This window comes from Corylus avellana, chromosome ca1 (assembly GCF_901000735.1).
Source record: "Corylus avellana chromosome ca1, CavTom2PMs-1.0".
NCBI lineage: Eukaryota > Viridiplantae > Streptophyta > Magnoliopsida > Fagales > Betulaceae > Corylus > Corylus avellana.
In genome coordinates this window covers 4814543-4832506 of record NC_081541.1, presented here as the reverse complement: position 1 = coordinate 4832506, position 17964 = coordinate 4814543, and the positions used below count along the sequence as shown (strand labels likewise).

The following is a 17964-nucleotide window of genomic DNA, read 5'->3' as shown; positions in this document are numbered from 1 at the left end:
CTTTTGAGAAGTGTTAAATAGCCAAACAAATGAACCCAGAAAAATTTTCAAATTGACGTGATAAATGTTTTTAAATTTTTTAAAAAAAAATGCAATTCTCTCTCATTTGTATGCCACTCACGGTCTGCCACGTCAGTTTGAAAATTTTTATAGGTTCATTTGCTTGATTTTCTAGTATTTTTCTAAACTTTTAAGATAAATAGTAATTTACAGAGCTTAGTAGAATGGTAGGCTATCCGATGAGCTTGTAGACCTAACATGCAGAAACTCAGACTTTCATTCCAGTAATACCCTATTATCTTTAACCAAATTAAGTTAAAAATTGGATAGTGGACTTCCATTCCAGTCGAAGATTGTTGCATCCATTCCATATATTACAAATAACTTCTCTATTAGAAAACAAACATCACAAGTATTATTCAAACATGTACATGTGGCGTAAATTGAGGAAAAGAGAAGACAGTGACGTAAATGTTAGGACTTGAGAGAGTGTACATGTGACTGAGAGGGTAGAGTCACGGGTGTCCATAAATTAATTATCGAATGACCAGAAGAATCCCAGTAGACGACGACCCAAAATCAAATGACAAAGGAAAAGGCTAGAAAGAGTAGCATGCCCGAATAATATTCGCGGCCGTTGTCGGAAGTGTTCCAACTTCTACGTTGAGTAATGCTACAAACATATATATATATATATATATATAACTATGCGTATATAAATTTTTGGATACCATCTCTTTGTAAGTTAAGAGTAGGTTTCTGCTTCATGTTTGTATTATATGTGACTTTCACTCTTGTTATTATATCAAAATATAATAATAATTAATTTATCATAAATAAAATTTTAAGAGAAATGTTATTTTTTTTTTCCATCCAACTCTATCTATATATATATTTCTTTTTTGTCAAATTTACTATTGAATATGTAGGTCCAATGGTAGATTAAAAAAGAGTTGGAAGAATAATGTCTTAAGTTTTAAATGATGTGATTGACAACACTATACATTAACACTGCACCGTGTACACGTTACATGAAACAAAATAAAATATAGATTATGACTCATGAGATAGCTGATCACCAAGTGATTGTTAGGTTTAGAAACGTCATAAATCACCATTAGGTTAAACAAAATTCCATTGGATGTCTCCAAAACAGACATGCAATTAGGCAATTAAGAAACGTACAGGAAAAAAAAAAAAAAAAATCCTTACAAATTATATTGCAAGAGTTTTTTACAAACTAACTTATAAAAGCAACATAAGTTCTTTAAGCATGTGAAATACATGTTTTCTTATTAATGTTAGTAAAAAAAAATTGATAAGCACATATTATTAAAGAAATATTTAATAAGCACGTGCTATTAAAAATATATATAAATTTTACATGTTAAGAGATATATGCATGTCACATCTAGAGGCCGATTTGTAGGAAATCTATGCCCTTAAGAAACATAGTTAAAAGGTTAGGAACAAAAAAAGTAACTTGTTCAAGACTTAATCTGTAATAAGTCTATCTCCTTAAGAAACATAGAGTTAACAAGAAATCCATGTATGACTTATTCTGTAATAATGGACAATGCTTAAAAAACAAAATTAACAATTCTCTACTTTTAGCTCACCATAACTTGTCCAAAAAAAACAAAAAAAAGAACCCATCAAGCTATTTCTTTCCTTCAAAGTTGCATGTAATTTGTACATTTGAACTTTGAACTCAAATAGTAAAAGTAATTAAAAAAACAAAAAAAATTAAAAAAACTTAGGAAAAACTTCAAAAAACCTTATGAACTTCTACACGTTTTAAAATTACTCCATAAAGTTTAAAAAATCTTAATTAAGGGTATTAAACTTTCAATTTCTTTCAATTACCCCATTTCGTTATGATTTTCAGTCAAATATTATCAAAATACTTATTTTTTTATTATAAAAATAAAATAAAAAATTTTAAAGATTTAGACGTTTATTTTTTTTAGGGAAATTATATCTAAAATCCTTAGGTAAAAGTGCTTTTATTAAAAACTCCCTGGGTATTTTTTTTTGGAAATTTAGTCCCTGGGTCACTCGAAACTACTAGAAAACTCTCTACCGTCAATTTTTGTTAACTTCTGTTAGTCTACTCAAAACTCACCGTTTTATCTTATTAAAAAAAAAAATTTAAAAAAAATTAGCAGGGTCGCTAGTTACCCTAGGTGGCTTGGCGTCACTCCCTGTGTGGTTTGGGTTTGGGGTGGTCATGGCCACCCCTTTCCACCCAGGTGGTCGGGTGGCTCTCAAGGCCACCCCATGGGTGAGGGGTGGGACCATGGCCACCCCAACCCAAGGTGGTCAGCACCCACCCCCCCTCGGGGTTTGGGTGGCTCAAGGCCACCCTCCACCCATGGGGTGGTCATGAAGACAATCTCCACCACCCCTTGGTGGAGGGCGGTCATGAGCCACCCCATGGCTGGTTTGGGTGGTCTGCACACCCTGCTGGGAGGGATGGGGGTGGGTGGGGTGGCCTGGGATGGGTGGGTGGTGCCTGGCCAATTCCTTCAATTTTTTATTTTATTTTATTTTTTTTAAAAAAAAATTAAATTAATAAAAAAATAATATTTTAATCAGATAAAATGATGAATTTTGAGTAGACAAACGGAAGTTAACAAAAATTGACGGTAGGGAGTTTTCTAGTAGTTTCGAGTGACCCAGGGACTAAATTTCCAAAAAAAGAGTTTTTAATAAAAGCGCGCTTACCTAAGGATTTTAGATATAATTTCCTTTTTTTTTATAAAAATTGTGTATTTTGAGAATTCTATCTAGATTTAACGGAAAAATCCTACCGGAATTTGGTAATTGAAATGAATTAAAAGTTTGATACCCTTAATTAAAAATTTTAAAACTTTGAGAGTAGTGTCAAAACGAGTGGAAGCTTCACAAAATGTGAAGCTTCTCAAAAAAGTTTAATACATTTTTAACAATATACAAACTCCAAGCATAAAATAAAATAAAAATAAAATAAAAGGAAAAAGGAAGAAATCTAGAGTTCAATTATATTCCAATGCATGTTATAAAAAAGAGGCAAAACATCAATGACACATAAAAAGTTGTATTTATTTTTTTTGGGCTCAAAAGTTGTAGAATGTAATTATTATTATTATTATTATTTATTTTTTATAGCTAAAACTATTGAAAGAAAGATCCCACCAAATATGGTAATTATATGCATAAAGAAATATAGTCAATTCACATATCATAGTTGAAATAACTTTCCATTTAAAGATCCAACGAAAAATTCAAACATCACCGTATTAAATAATCATGATGGTCCAACAATAATAAAGAGATGTCAAGCTTAGGACCACCACTTCGGATAATAAGTAATATACGAAATTGGACCACCATTCTAGATACTACCAATCCACCATCCTAGCTTCGGAGTATTAGCTCTCCAAAAATATCCCGAAAAATGCCTACGGTACTATAGTTTTTATTATATTTTTCTGAAATTTGTGTGAAAATTCACATTTTATATAAATAAGTGTCACGTGGATAGATTGGTGGCAATTCACAACGAATTGGCCGATGTAAAAAAATGTCACCTAAATTGTTAGGTCAATTTATAAAAAAATTATAGTAAAAAATATGCTACTCTTTATGGCTATATGCACTCATTAACTCCTAATAGAGTAATATTATAAGTCACACTTTTTCTTTTAACGAATTATCTCTTAATTGATATAACAATCAAATGAAGAATTATCTCTTTAGTTTAATCATTTTTTTTTTTGTTTTGGAACAAATTATCCCTTCATTGATAATGTTTGAGTTGTGAAGATTTCAAATTGTATATTTGGCATTGTACGAAACATTTTGCTAGAAGTCACTCTTATGTCATTCTTGTCACTCAAAAAATGATGTGGTTTTAAAAATCATTTATTGATCAAAATTTAATACTGATTATTCATAAATTTAATGGTAATTTTAAAAGTTACATCATTTTTAGAGTGACGCGATAGGTCCTCTAGCATTTTTTTGCTCCTGACATTTAAGAAGATTTGTCGATCAAAGTTAAATTTAAAATATAGTAAGTAATGTATATAGTACTTAAAAAAAAGTTCCCGAGAGGTAGTTCAATCGGCTGGGACCACGCTTAATGAAGTGAAAGTCACTAGTTCAAATCCTCTTCTCCCTCTTATGCGGACATGTAAAATAAAAAAAATAAAAAAAAATAGTAGTAAATTATGAAATTGATTGCAAGAAAATAAAAACGTAGCCATCAAATTAAAATCTACAGCAAACTAATGGCTGAAAATGACATTAAGAATAATGACCTTTTTTCTCTAATTTAAAATTTGAATGAGATGGCTTAAAAAATAAAAAATAAAAATTGAATGAGATGGTTCGTAGAAAACCCATTTTAAAGTCGCATACACCAAGCGGGTCCTAATCTCTCACGCTTTCCCTACCGTGCGATCATGAAATGAGGTCTAGATCTTGAGAAATGCAACCAATCCAACGTCCATGAGAGGAAGTCCACGGTTAGTACTACCGCGCCTTCACATATAAAGATCCCGTCACCATGCCGAGACAAAGAATATAAAAGCACTTTTTTGAAAAGCTGAGGAGAGAGAGAGTGGAGAGACAGAGCTCTCTGCAACAAAGAAAATTGCACTAATTAATTAATTGAAAAATCCATAATCCCTAATCCAAGGGCGGGAATAATTCAATAAGGGCAGCTCAGTTTTCAAAAATTAAAAAAAAAAAATCGATTGTAATAAGTTTTCAAAATAGAAAAGCTGAAAAAGTGGGCATTTTGAGGTCTCACTCAGTCTATCAATTCTTGAACTTCACATCGACAGTCACATGCGGATCCTCTTTTTTTCATATTTGGAAAAGGAAGGAAAAAAAAAGGTAAAAGTGAAAAACCAAGGAATAGAGGAAACCCCATTTATAAATCTGCTCTGCTACTCAGTTTGTTTCTATATATTTGAAAACCCACTGACATTCAACAGTTTTTTTTGCAGAGTCATTTTGTTGCTATTAAATGCTGCCATCATGTTTCTGCAATCTTAAATCTCAAGTCTGAACTGAACCTATCTATTGGTTTCTTTCATTAATCATTGATGACTGGTTGCTGTCTAATCTCCCAGTCAAAGGTATTTGATCTGGGTCTTGCTCCTTCTAATTAGCTACTTCTTAAAAATATTTGAATATGATGTGTATATCAAGAAAAATTATTGGTTAATTTGTTGCGTCATCGGTAAAGCTAGTAGGATTTTGGGCTTTTTAGCTTTGATGGGTCACTCATGTTTGGGATCTTTTTGATTGGAAATTTAGAAATTTTGTTGCTCATTTCTGGGTTTTTCGTTTTATTTCCAGCCACTGTTTCATTAGTTTTTAATTATCTTCTTCATGTTTTGGCAAATTTTGTTAGTTTTAACAGTTGGGAAGTTCTCATTTTGTGATTCTAGTACTGGGTTTCTGGCGATTTCCCAGCTTGAGGGCGTTTCAGGAGCCATTGAAGGTGTTAAGCGTGAATAAAAGCTCGAAACGTTTTCATCTTCTAGATGTATGTCTCTGTGTTTTCTACCCTGCTCTCGTAAAGTACCAATTGGGTTTTTTAAACTTAGAGAGAACCCATTTTGGTTGTTGGGATGTCATATATTTTTGTTGTTGGGTTTGGATGGTCCTGGGGTGGATTTGAAGCAAAGCTGAAAGAATGATAAGCCACGTCATCTTTTTTGTGTGAATTGTTTTTAGTTTGTTGGTGGATGTGTATTTCTGCTTTTCAAAGGCTTTATTCTGGTGGGAGTTTTGTTACTAACAATAAAGGGCGGGGATGCTTTTCTATATCCATTTGATGTGTTCTTTGTTTTCTCCTACAATTTTTAGGAGGATCTTACAATAGGATTTTAGTGACCTGTTGAAAAGTGGTGTAAATGTGTGTGCAGATGAACGGTTTGTAATGTGCTTGTTGATGTTACAGTATTGTACCTCGCAATGGAAAAAAAGAAATGGTTGTGGAAGAGGAAGTCTTCTGACAAAAGCACGGGCGAAACTGAGAGTTCAGGTTCGATATCTTCGCATTCAGAGAGATACTCTGATGATCAGGTATGCAGCTGAATCCTCACTACAACAAAATTTGTGTTACATTTGACTTCTAGGAAGCTTCAAAGCCTTTAACTGATAATGACCACAGAAACCTCTGTATCTCTGCACTCCATTTTTTCTTTTTGTTAGAAACTATTCTTTTCTCTAAATCACTTAAACATTTATGCAATGTTTCAAGTTTCGCTGACATTTCGGAAGTGTGACATTCTGCTTCTGATTTTTACCATTATGAAAAATTTGGGCATCAACCTTTTACCATGTGAACCTGCTCTACAGATAAATTTTTAAGAATTTTTTTTTCAAAAGCTCAACATGGTTCTTTGCTGACTTTCTAACCGTCCAATTGAGTGTCGTCTGATCTCAAAAAGGAAATATGAGTATCTTGCAGTTATAAAAAGTGTTGGTACTTGGTTGCTTGTCCAACCTCTTTGAAGTCCCCCTCCCATTTCTTTCAGCATAACTAAATTTCCTCTAACATGCATGAGCAGGCCACTCTTTCTCAGGCTGTCCCCGCTGATTAATTATCTTGAATGAAGAAGTTTATCTTATGTCTAAGACATCAGATTATAGCGAGTTGATTCGCAACTTGTGTTTTCCAATATATATAGCTTTGCAACAAAAGTTGTGAATCCATAACTGTGCAATGTTTAATTGCATTTGGGAGTATCTTGTATAATATCTAGTCTGCTTCCTAGGCAGCATTACCTCTTGTTGATTTTTCATATGTTGACAAACCCTGTCAGAGCAACAAGGAAGGTTGGTTTTACTGAGCTCTAGAGATGATAGTTGCTCTCCAGTCATTGAATATTGGGACCATTATTCATCATGTAAAGCTACTAATATAATTCGTGTTGGGAGTTGCAAAAGGGTAATTCAAAAGCCTAAGTGTTACCCATGGCAGTTCAAACAACTAAGCTTTGATTGGCAGGAGTTTGAGGCGCTATTAGCTGGGCATGTGGTGCAGATTTATTGACATGGTTGTGTTCTGTGATGAAATTATGAAAGTCCATGATGTTAAACAGATCCCAGCAGGATTCCAGTTAAAAAAAAAAAGAAAGAAAGAAAGAAGAGAGGCATATAATAGGAATGCTCAAAGCCAGTAAACATAGCCAAATAAGCAAGAGATGTAGCCAACTAAGCCTAGTACGCTCAGATGTCCAAAATTCGAAAAAGTGAAGTTAATCCTAAATGCATCCTTGGCATTGTCTGCCCTCTATGTAACAACCTTGTTTTAAGGCAGGGTCGTCATTTACATTGCTAATTCTAGATGCCAGGGTTATGGTTTACTTCTCTCTCTCTTTCTTTGTAATTATTGTCTTGTGAACAGATTTGAATCCATGGCCTCATTGCAGCAGAGGCAATAAATAAGTGGATTTGAATTGCACAAATGCATGGCCTCACAGGCCAGTCACTCCAATCTGAGCTGTTATAAAATTTCAAGTTTGCATACTGTTTCCTGATTTCCTGAAATCAGTTAAAAACTTGTGTTCTTCCCTTTCCTCTTAACATAGAATTGAATTGTGGGTGAGTTTGCTTGAAATCAAAACATTGTTTTATCCAATGTCTCATTGTTGACCCAGGAGACATTCAAGTCATCTCCTAATGATAATACTCAATCACCTGAAGTCACATCAAAAGCTGTGGCAAGTGCCGAAGATGTTGATGATGGTTCATCAAAGAAAGATGTTAATGATAGTGTGAAAAGCCTGATGGAGAAGTTGTCCGCAGCTCTTGTGAATGTTAGTGCCAAAGATGACTTGGCGAGGCAGCATGCCAAAGTTGCAGAGGAAGCTGTTGCAGGTAGTACTCAAATACATGATGCATGGAAGTATCTCTGCCTTTTCTTATCCTCACAACAACCAACCACAGTACTGTGTTTGGTTACAGCACTCAGTTGCAATGGATTTGTGCCCCTAATGTTTCAAACCTAGTAGCTTGCATGAATTCAAAGTCTGTGTTATGAGAATTTGTAACCGATCGTGTAACTCGCCTCTCAACCAAGACGAGAACGAAGCTGGATCCAGCCTCTTCTTCTTGCCTATTTTTGCTAATTAGAGAATTAGCGGTAGGATTTGTAAGAGGATCATTAGCCTCTTCAAAAACGCAAGGTTTGAGGAATAAACTTTTGCATGCCTTCATTCACCCAACTGTGGGGTTTAAATAGAGTTACAAAACAAAGACAAATCCCCATAGGACTCTGACTACTAATACTTCCCATACTAGGAGAATAATTCCCTATACTACCCAAACTAGGAGAATCTAGAAAGATCTCCTACTGACTCTAAAAATAGCAATGGAGTATTACTCCTTATTGAAATCATAAATAATTATTCTACTTACCCTACGTGGAGTACAACCTTCCTTATTGAAATATTATAATAAACTAGTACTCTTTTTAGGACCATATTCTTGTAACAGTCTGTATAAAAAATGTTTTTGCAAATCTCTACCAAACATGGTAATGATTGCTGTACACTTTGCATCTTTAATAATATTTCTTTCATTACAATATAATTATAGGTTGGGAGAAGGCTGAAAATGAAGTGGTTGTTCTAAAGCAACAATTTGAGTCTGCAGTTCAGCAAAACTTGGTGCTTGAAGATCGGGTAAGCCATCTTGATGGGGCTATCAAAGAGCTTGTTCGGCAGCTAAGACAATCAAGAGAGGAGCACGAACAAAAGATCGATGAAGCTGTGGTGAAGAAAACCCGTGAGTGGGAAACCACTAGACTCAAACTTGAGAACCAGATTCTTGAGCTCCAGAGCAAAGCAGAAGCTGCTGAATCTGATTCTCCTGCCAATGCTGATCCTGAACTTTGCCATAGAATTGAATATTTAGAGAGAGAGAACTCAGCTCTCAAACTTGAGCTCCAATCTCAATCTGAAGAGTTGGAAATCCGGACAATTGAGAGAGACTTGAGTACCCAAGCAGCTGAGATGGCCAGCAAGCAACATTTGGAGAGCATAAAGAAGGTGGCCAAGCTTGAGGCTGAGTGCCGGAGGCTAAAATCAATGGCTTCCAAATCATCCCCGGTTACTGATCATAAATCTGTTACTGCCTCCTCAATTTGTGTTGAATCTCTCACAGATAGTCAATCAGAGAGCGAGGAGAGGCTTAGCTTGGGAGAGGTTAATACCCGCAAGATGAGTAGCTCAGAGCCAAACAAGTGTGAGTCTAGTTGCTCTGACACATGGGCGTCTGCCCTAATTGCAGAGCTTGATCAATTCAAAAATGAGAAGGCTGTTAAAAGGAATCTCCCAGCCTCTTCTGTGCATATCGATCTTATGGATGATTTTCTTGAAATGGAACGACTTGCTGCACTGCCTGAAACCAAGAATGGAAGCCATTGCCTTGCATCAGAGGTTTCCAATCAAACCAATAATGTAGAAAGTTCCCTGAGAACCGAGCTTGGAACCATGAGTCGTCGGATAGCTGAATTAGAAGAGACATTAGAAAAGATGGAAGCACAGAAAACTGAACTGGAGATTGCTCTAATTACTAGTCAAGACTGTATTGAGACATCTCAACTTCAGATGAAGGAGGCAGAAATGAAGTTGGAGGAGTTGCAAAGAGAGCTAAATATTGCAAAAGAAAAAAAGCAAGTTGTTGATTCTAGACTCTCTAGCATGGAAGCAGAAGCCACGACCATGGCTGCCAAAGTTGAATGTTTAGAAGTGGAGGTTCAAAAAGAGAAGGCTTTGTCAGCAGAAATTGCAGGTAAGTGTCGGAAATTAGAAGAAGAGCTATCAAGAAAGAGGCAGGAAATTGAACTTCAGAAAACTGCAAGCTCAAATGGTGAATTTAAGATAAAGGAGGTCAGTCATCGCTAACTCTTGCTATCTACTATACATTGCATGTTTTTACTTCTATCATTTGTTTGCTGGAGGCATTAGAGACAAATGTTATGTTTCCTTCATATAACAATTACAAGATTTTGTGAATCTCAGGAGGATCTAGCTGTGGCTGCTGGAAAACTTGCAGAGTGCCAGAAAACGATAGCGTCTCTTGGGAATCAACTGAAATCTCTAGCGACACTGGAAGACTTCTTGATTGACACTCCCAACCTACCAGAGATATCTGCAGCCACACCACTGATTCCCAAAGCGGATGGAGAACCGTGGAAGTTGCATTCTAATGAAACATATTCACCTAAAAGAGTAGTTGCCGACTCTTCAAAAATTGCTGATGAAAGTTCTGGTCCTTTAACAAAGAAAACTGAAGAGAACTCACCCCCATCTTCCTCTTCATCTGCTGCATTGTCAAATCATGTCAGCTCTGAGAAGAATCGAAACGGGTTTGCGAAATTTTTCTCTCGCACCAAGAGTGGGGTACGACTAGAAATTTAGTGAGGATATACAAAACAAGGTGTAATTGGTTTCTCAGTTGTAGAGAGTTGAGAGCTTAGGATTCTTTTCCATTTGAAAGCTGCTGATTACATTGCTGATTAATCAGCGGCAAAAGAATTAGTTTGATTTTGTTTCACATGAGCAGGGTTCTATGAAATCTGAAATTTCAAACAATTCCTCTGGTTATGTTCACTTATATTGTGCTTTTGTTTTGGTTATGTGTCTATATTTAATCTCAGCGAAGTATTCTTGCCTGGCCCTGGCGTATCCACTTCAGCTTTATCAGGTTATAAGTTGTAGGAAGATACAAAAAGAAGTTGGAAAACAAAAAGAAAAAAAAAAAAAAAATTGGTGTTAATATTTTTTTTCTCTCATATTTTTCTCATTTTTTATGTTAAAAATCAATTATTAGATTTTTGGCTTTATATCGAATGCACACAAAGTCAATGTAGAGCCCACAAAAAAAAAATGTTATGACTTATGAGTCAATATTTTTGTTTTTTTGACATGTACACACAAAGGAAAAGGAAGGGGGATTTGAACTAGTGATTTTCGCTTCATGATGCGTGGTTCATAGTCGATTGAGCTAGCCCTTGGGGACCAATATTTTTTTTCTATATTTGACACATCTCATCTTATAAATTAACCACTAGATTTGTAGACTTATATGTAGATCCAAATAAGTCAAGATGGATCTCATAAGTCTAATTATTGATTTGTTAAATTTGTAGGAAAATATGAGCCAAATATGATAAATTTATTGATCCTTAACATTTCTCTCCGACAAATTTAATGGTTAATCTATTAAGTTTATAGGAAAATATGGAGAAAAACAATTTGCTAGCATAACATTGACGGAGGAGGAAAAAATATATTTGGGGTGAGAGAGGCTCGAACTCTCGACCTCAGGATAACTCAGAAGCTATGAGACCTACGCGCTAGCCAACTGCGCCACCACCCCGTTTTGGTATTTGACCACACAAAAAATATTTAAATGTAAAAGGACTCTACATTTATTTAAATTTTTTCCAAAATAAGCTCATGTCTAAATAGAAAATACATTTTCAAATGTGGAGCTCATCAAAATATACTTCTAAAAAATATATTCACCTTTAAGTGACATTAAAACACGTTGTCAAACCCAACTAATTCGAAGAAGCAGGTACTTTTACATTGTTGGTTTGTTCAATTGGGCAGCATATATAGGTTGATCCAAATTCCCTGTTTTGTCCATAAAAGAGGAGGCATAATAACTTAAGAGCTTCTCTCATAAACCCTTGCTACAAAAGATCCTTGTCCAACACAATTACCTACATTGTATTGATTGGACTCTTTGCTACCCTCTGTGGATTTGGGTACAAGGCAATTTTTTGTTTTTTTTTTCCTCTTCACCTTTTATTGTCGTACATTTCACAATGATCCATTCTCCTCATAATTTGTAAGCCCCAAAAGAAATCTACATTATGTTTCAAGAGGATCACTATTTTAGTTTGACTCTAAAATGTCGAGAAACATGAAGGTTTCATGGTGTAGTGGTTAGCACTCTGGACTTTGAATCCAGCGACCTGGGTTCGACTCCCGGTGAGACCTCTTTTTGTCTCGTTTTCTTCTTTTTCTCCTTTACCTAGATTTCCATTCAATTGTTTGAACAAATGTAGAGGCCAACCGGGGTTGCCAACTGTTTTGTTTGGTTTGTTTTTTGTTCCTATCCCTTTAAACAGACGAAGATGCAGATTTGTCACCAATGGCCAGAAGTAAGCCACGTGTAACGCCAGGAATTTCGCATATTCAAAGGACTTGAAGGTGTAAAGCGGCTAAAGACCATTTAATTATTTTTATTTAGTATGAGCATAAAATAAGAACTTTTAAATCCGATTATTTCAAGCCATACAAGGCCTTCTTCGACCTACATACACATCCTTAATACTCATAATTTTCCTTTCATGTAGATCCCCATGTAGAAAAACTTTTAGAGACATCATGAGATGATATACTGTATTGGACTCATTAGCTTTTTAAGAATCTTTGAGATTTTGATCGTAGATCTTCAAAACATATAATAATTGACCATATTATCTGCGTTATTAGTAGATGCCGAAAGGAAAAATAAATCTTTTTCATCTCTCTAAGATAAATATACATGGCTAATTTCTTTCTCAATGAATTTCATTCTTTGCTGACAACTTCCTATGCAAAATGAAGATAACAAATGGTTGAACATAAGATACAGTATATATTATATAACCCTTTTTACCCTTCTTTCTGTCATTCATGATGGCGACGACCATTTGCCTGGGAATTCTTCTCTTTCCTGAAAGCATTGAAAAGATCAATGCCAAGGAAAATATTAAGCAAGTTCATTCCGGCCATCCCGAATAAGGCAAGCGGCAGCTCGACGCCTCGTCCGAACTTATGAGCATCTCTGATGAGCTTGGCGGTGATGAGAATGTGGGATACAACCCTTGCTAAAAAGAAAGTGAGCCAATTAAGCACCCATTCTAACTTTACAATTTTGCTCTTGGCATCACGAATACCAGTCATTCGTCTTACTTTCCTCACGTGCAGAAATATCGAATGCAGCTGCAATATCATCAGAACAGATTTCACCTTCAGTTATATCAATGGTACACATAGGCTAGGGCTAATATTGAATTGCCCAACACCTTGTTGATAAATGGATATTGAAGCCTTTGCCATGAAAAAAATTAAATAAAGAAATTGGGATACCACTTTTCATGACTTGTGTGTGTATGCAAAGCACACAGACTTTACCTAATGGCTTGGTTATCTGAAAATTTTGCATGTTTTAAAGATCACTAACTATACAGAACACAAACACTAGATTTACACCACAATAAAAAATTTGAAGTATTAGGGTTCTTCAAGTTGTTTGAGCAAACACTTCATCCTATGAGATCTGATTCTCACCTTGGGTACAATGTAAACATCTAGACGTTATAATCCACTATCTATGCCTAAGCCAATTCAACATTTACATTACCATAATACTAGTTCAAACGAGAAACTGGAAATACTTAAACAAAAGGAATATAGATGGGGAAAAGGGAAAAACAATTGCATAGAGACAGGAAAGAACTTTTGGGAAGAAAAAGAAACATACCTCACAAATGAGAGTGAGAATAAGGTAGTTGATGGTGACATTTCGATATAAAGCAAGAGTGAAGCATATTAGGAGTATTAGATGATGGACTAAGATGGCAGGGATCCGACCACTGTATAACTGGTAATGCAGCATATCCAACTGATCATATGCAAAGTAACCACATGAGAAACACAAAGCAGGATATGCCCATGGCCAAGTACCCCCAAACAGCTGTGAGTGCTCAAACATTCCATTTGATCCATTTTTTAACCACTCATTAACCAAAATGAATACCACTGCAGAGGAGATAAACAAAAAATTGAAATTACTAAGAATACAAAGACATGAAAACTCAAATTCAGAACGAGCGAAAATGTCTAAGACAACACAATTTGCAGTAGAGTATATGAGTATCTGAAATTATAAGAGCGAAAAATCAAAATGTACATTTCAGAAACACTTAGGAGAACCCGCAAACCAAGACAAAGGAAACTTAGAAACTAAACAAAATTCTTTACACCTCTTAGCCAGCATCTCCTGAAGAAAGCCTTTGAGATACTTACTTGACCAAAACATCAGGGGGATGGAATTTTATTTATAGGATAGCCTAATTTTTTAAGTCTAACAACCAATAGCAGCCAAAGTATAAATCATAAACAAGCTTTGACAAGTGTACATATACTAAAACTCTTTGTCAGCTAATTCTAATATTTATATGCCTGCATGACTGAATAAAGGTATGAAACCTATATTCGTGTATATCTTCAGCAAACATGCACATATGGACCTGAAAGCTACAACTAAGGGATAACCAACAACAGCTACCCAGAAGATAACCAAGCTAAACTCGACAGTCAACACCTGTTTCAAAATGTAACAATTCTCCCCACCTCTAGTTTGAAAACTTGAATATGGTAGTGTGAGGGGTAAAGAGAAACTCCCTCCAGCCCAAATTGTTTGTCTAGGTTAGAAAATCCATCTTTTCGAGGGGACATTCATCACTTAATTTACTTACTGATCTCTGAATCAGTTTTTTATTTTTATCTCAAGACCAGTAAGTTTATTTAGAAGGCAAGACCACCTCCCTGCCCCAGAAGAGTCCTAAAAATCAGTTTTTGATCAAGATATCTATTACAGAAAAGTGTTCAAACAAATTCCCATTTATGGATTTCCTCGATACACCAACTTCACCGCTTTACATGTTTAAAGCACCCCATCATCTGAACCTTGATGAACCTCAATTTTTTTTTTTTTGGACAAGTAACCTTGATGAAGCTCAATTGTCAACATTCCATAGCTCCACAGAACCATGTTCTGGCTGCCTCACAATGATGACCAAGCTAAGACTTACCAAGTAGTAACTCTGTATAAAGAAAAAAATAAAAGCCAAAAATTCTTCAAGGGACAACTGACAACACCTCCTCCTAACTAGGAAATCACATTAATCATCGGCTGACATATAAAAAGATTATGAGTAAAAGGAAGTTAAGATTTAAAATCTCAGCATAAGATTGGCCTGCCTCCAAGACCTGGATAAAACCAATGCGGCCAAATAAATGAAAGAAGCAAAGACACTCTCAACCAACATGTGAAAGAAACCAAGGTGCACACCCTCCCTTAATATTCCTACAAAGCCAACAACTCCACCTTAGTATAATCACCTAGTCCTTCTAGCTTGGAGGAGCATGTGTTGAGATCCTCACTCTTAGAACGCATAACAAGAGCTTTTAGTTGTCATCTCTTGATGGTGCATATACTTTCCTCACCCTAATTTATAGAAAATATTCTGTTACTTGGACACCTGATGCCCAAGATAAAAGGATCGAGGGGAAGAGTCGACGAGGAATCCATATATAAAAAATAAGAAATAATGAATGTTGAAAAGGTTGCTATAACAACATTGAACATGATGCTGCATTAATTGGGTATTGCCAATATGGGATTTGTATCAGAAGAATTTTCCAAACCATGCGTTCAACAAGCATGCCAACATAGGAAGGGGCATAGACTCGTAATTCCAAACAATTTTCAAAGGATACTAACTGGATTCCTACCGGACATGCATAATTCTAGAAAAGAGAATTACCACCACAACAATACAAACAATACAAACCACTCTTTAGCACACATAAATATCAGGAGCAGAAATAACAATAACTCATCACTAGCATTGACAATACCAAGAAGGGAAAAACCCCAATTCAAGATATGGAACAAAACCCAGAATAAGAAACGAAGAGAAGGTGAATGATTGGAAATAAACGAACCAGAGACGGAGGTGATGGAGGAGTGGAGGAGAGAAACGGAGGTGTTAACGAAGAGAGGGTCCCGAGAGAGCCAAAAGCGGATGACCCGGTTGGCCGCTTGGTAAAAGCAACAGCCAGCGATGACACACAGCAGCTCCTTGCGCTTGTTGAAAACTATTTCGAACCAAACCGACACGAACCAAAGCACCAGGGTAGCCAAGAAGAAAATCCCCGCTTTGTTCTCATTTTGCGCTGTTCTAGCCATCACTCGCTCTTATCTCTCCCTTTCTCTGGCCACGCTGTACACAAAGGCAGCCAGCCACTGATTTTCTTGGGGATTCAAATATTCAGTTCGTCGCCGACCGAAAAGGATTGCTTTTGCTTCCAATACCCGCAAACTTGTAGTGGGTCACTGGGTTGTCCACGAGACCCGTCCCGAACCGAATACCAGATGCCGATTGCCGACCCAACTCTTGTAGACTTCTCGGGCAAGCAGCAGGGAGACACAATTTTTGGCTTTGTAGGAATAGTAAGGGAAGATTTTGAGTTGCTTTGGTTATCCAATAAAATTTTATGTTTCATATATTAATATTAATGAAGATATTAAAAAAAAAAAAAAAAAGTGAATCAAACCGTTAATCTTATGAGTTTATTAAATTGGTCTTTATCGTCATGGAAATTTTTTTTTTATTAATTTATATTTGGTGATATTTATAAGGAAAAAATATAAATTAGTCATTGTGGTTTACTTGATTTACAATTAGCTCCATCTGATATCAAAATGAGGTCTTTGAAGTATGCCAAAAAAATAATTTAGTTTTATAGTCAAATTTCGTCCACTAATTTAATATATTCCGTTAGTGTGACACTAATTTAAATAGGACAAGTATCATAATTTTATTGGTTCTAACGTTTTACGCTATCAAAATTTATTAAGTTAGTGAACATAATTTGACTGTAGGGATTAAATTATTTTTTTGGCATACCTCGAGAACCTTTGAGTTCATTTTGATACTACAATTAGTTAATTGCAAATCATGTAAACTACATGAACTAATTTTACATTTTTTTTTCTATTTATAATAATGTTTATAAGAAAATCTAAATGATTTATTCAACAGAATGCAATAAATATGCATGTATTCAATCATAGGCCCATGCATATGTGTAACAAACCTTAATATTTTCAAAGTGAATTCATGTGAGGGAAAGAGATTTTCTTTGCTTTTCCTTCAAAGGATGGATGAAATACCTCTTTTCCCCATAAACTTTTTTATAGATGAAATTCCCATAAATTCCACTACCAGTGAGTTAAGCCTTAAATTTTCTTCTAAGATATATAAAGAAAAATACCACTACACTATAAAATCTTTAAACCAAAAAAACTCTTTGTCATCAAGGGGTGTAAGGGATTGGGATCTTCTATGATTAGTTTATCTGAATTTTTGAAATCTAGGCAACCTAAGAGAAGAGGGGTTGCATAATCTATAACTTAAGTTGTTTAGGGTTAGGTAGATCGAGCACCATCTAAAATTTTAGGCATTAAATACAAGAAATCTCCATCCAATTGCGGATAGTGACTGGGAGTTAATGATGAAAAAGCATTGAAAGCTTTAATGCAGTACCAAACCATCATTCACAAAAGTAGGAAGGAAGGAGGTAGAAATCATAAGGTTTTTAAAAAAATTTGGTTCTCAAGTGCGATGTCACGATCTGATGTGATATATTGTTTTAATAAATAACGATATAAGATGACGGTGTCTTCGAAAGATCCTCCATGCCCAAAAATATCGGAACTCAAGCCCAATGATAAAATGGCATTATAATTTATTGAGAGAAAAATTACAGTTTACCCTCTTAAAGTTGACAGCGTTTTTCAATTCAAACACTAAAGTTTTAATTTTTGTAATTCACCCTCCCAGAGTTTCAAATTTTTACAATTTGACCAATTGCATCAAAAACTTTTCATATTGCCCCTAATTTTTATTTATTTTTTATTTTTTTATAAAAAAATTTAAAAAATATTCGGGGTGGCTCTTTGGCCATCTGGCCATTTTTGCAGCTCTAAATTTATTTATTTTTTCATAAAAAAATAAAAATTATGGGTAATATGGGAATTTTGGGATAATATTGATTGAATTGAAAAAAATTGAAACTTTGTGGAGGTGGATTGCAAAAATTAAAA

At 35.2% G+C, this 17964-nt stretch overlaps 2 protein-coding genes and 2 non-coding genes across 11 annotated transcripts; 2 read left to right on the top strand and 2 right to left on the bottom strand.

Moving 5' to 3' along the window:
- Positions 1–4795: 4795 nt before the first annotated feature.
- On the top strand, positions 4796–10626 carry LOC132192272 (filament-like plant protein). 8 transcript variants are annotated; one of them, XM_059607561.1, is made up of 6 exons: positions 4796–4884; positions 4998–5129; positions 5960–6084; positions 7665–7884; positions 8605–9899; positions 10032–10626. In XM_059607561.1, the coding sequence occupies exons 3-6, from the start codon at positions 5974–5976 to the stop codon at positions 10428–10430; spliced, it is 2025 nt and encodes a 674-aa protein (XP_059463544.1). In that variant the 5' UTR covers positions 4796–4884; positions 4998–5129; positions 5960–5973; the 3' UTR covers positions 10431–10626. The 8 variants fall into 8 exon arrangements, with proteins under 8 accessions (XP_059463544.1, XP_059463552.1, XP_059463568.1 ...); XM_059607569.1 differs by lacking the exon at positions 4796–4884 and adding an exon at positions 5445–5542 and having other exon boundaries at positions 4927–5129; XM_059607585.1 differs by lacking the exon at positions 4796–4884 and adding an exon at positions 5445–5542 and having other exon boundaries at positions 4927–5129; positions 5925–6084.
- Positions 10627–11306: 680 nt separating this feature from the next.
- On the bottom strand, positions 11307–11391 carry TRNAM-CAU (transfer RNA methionine (anticodon CAU)). The gene is given in 2 exon segments: positions 11307–11342; positions 11354–11391. It is a non-coding gene; the product is annotated as a tRNA-Met (tRNA).
- Positions 11392–11948: 557 nt separating this feature from the next.
- On the top strand, positions 11949–12020 carry TRNAQ-UUG (transfer RNA glutamine (anticodon UUG)). The gene has a single exon. It is a non-coding gene; the product is annotated as a tRNA-Gln (tRNA).
- Positions 12021–12470: 450 nt separating this feature from the next.
- On the bottom strand, positions 12471–16318 carry LOC132166899 (uncharacterized). The gene is made up of 3 exons (XM_059577755.1): positions 15801–16318; positions 13552–13829; positions 12471–13010 (listed from the first exon to the last, which is right to left on the bottom strand). Exons 1-3 carry the CDS (start codon positions 16042–16044, stop codon positions 12696–12698), a joined length of 837 nt encoding a protein of 278 aa, XP_059433738.1. The 5' UTR covers positions 16045–16318; the 3' UTR covers positions 12471–12695.
- Between the last annotated feature and the right edge of the window lie 1646 nt (positions 16319–17964).

What these genes read in the sequence shown, in the direction of transcription:
- LOC132192272 (XM_059607561.1), top strand. Translation starts at nt 5,974, where the DNA reads ATGGAAAAAAAGAAATGGTTGTGGAAGAGGAAGTCTTCTGACAAAAGC. An exon ending in AGAGATACTCTGATGATCAG is followed by an intron (nt 6,085 to 7,664) that starts GTATGCAGCTGA and finishes TTGTTGACCCAG; the next exon opens with GAGACATTCAAGTCATCTCC. An exon ending in TGCAGAGGAAGCTGTTGCAG is followed by an intron (nt 7,885 to 8,604) that starts GTAGTACTCAAA and finishes ATATAATTATAG; the next exon opens with GTTGGGAGAAGGCTGAAAAT.
- LOC132166899 (XM_059577755.1), bottom strand. Translation starts at nt 16,044, where the DNA reads ATGGCTAGAACAGCGCAAAATGAGAACAAAGCGGGGATTTTCTTCTTG. An exon ending in CTCCATCACCTCCGTCTCTG is followed by an intron (nt 13,830 to 15,800) that starts GTTCGTTTATTT and finishes TCTCCTCTGCAG; the next exon opens with TGGTATTCATTTTGGTTAAT. An exon ending in TTCTCACTCTCATTTGTGAG is followed by an intron (nt 13,011 to 13,551) that starts GTATGTTTCTTT and finishes ATGATATTGCAG; the next exon opens with CTGCATTCGATATTTCTGCA.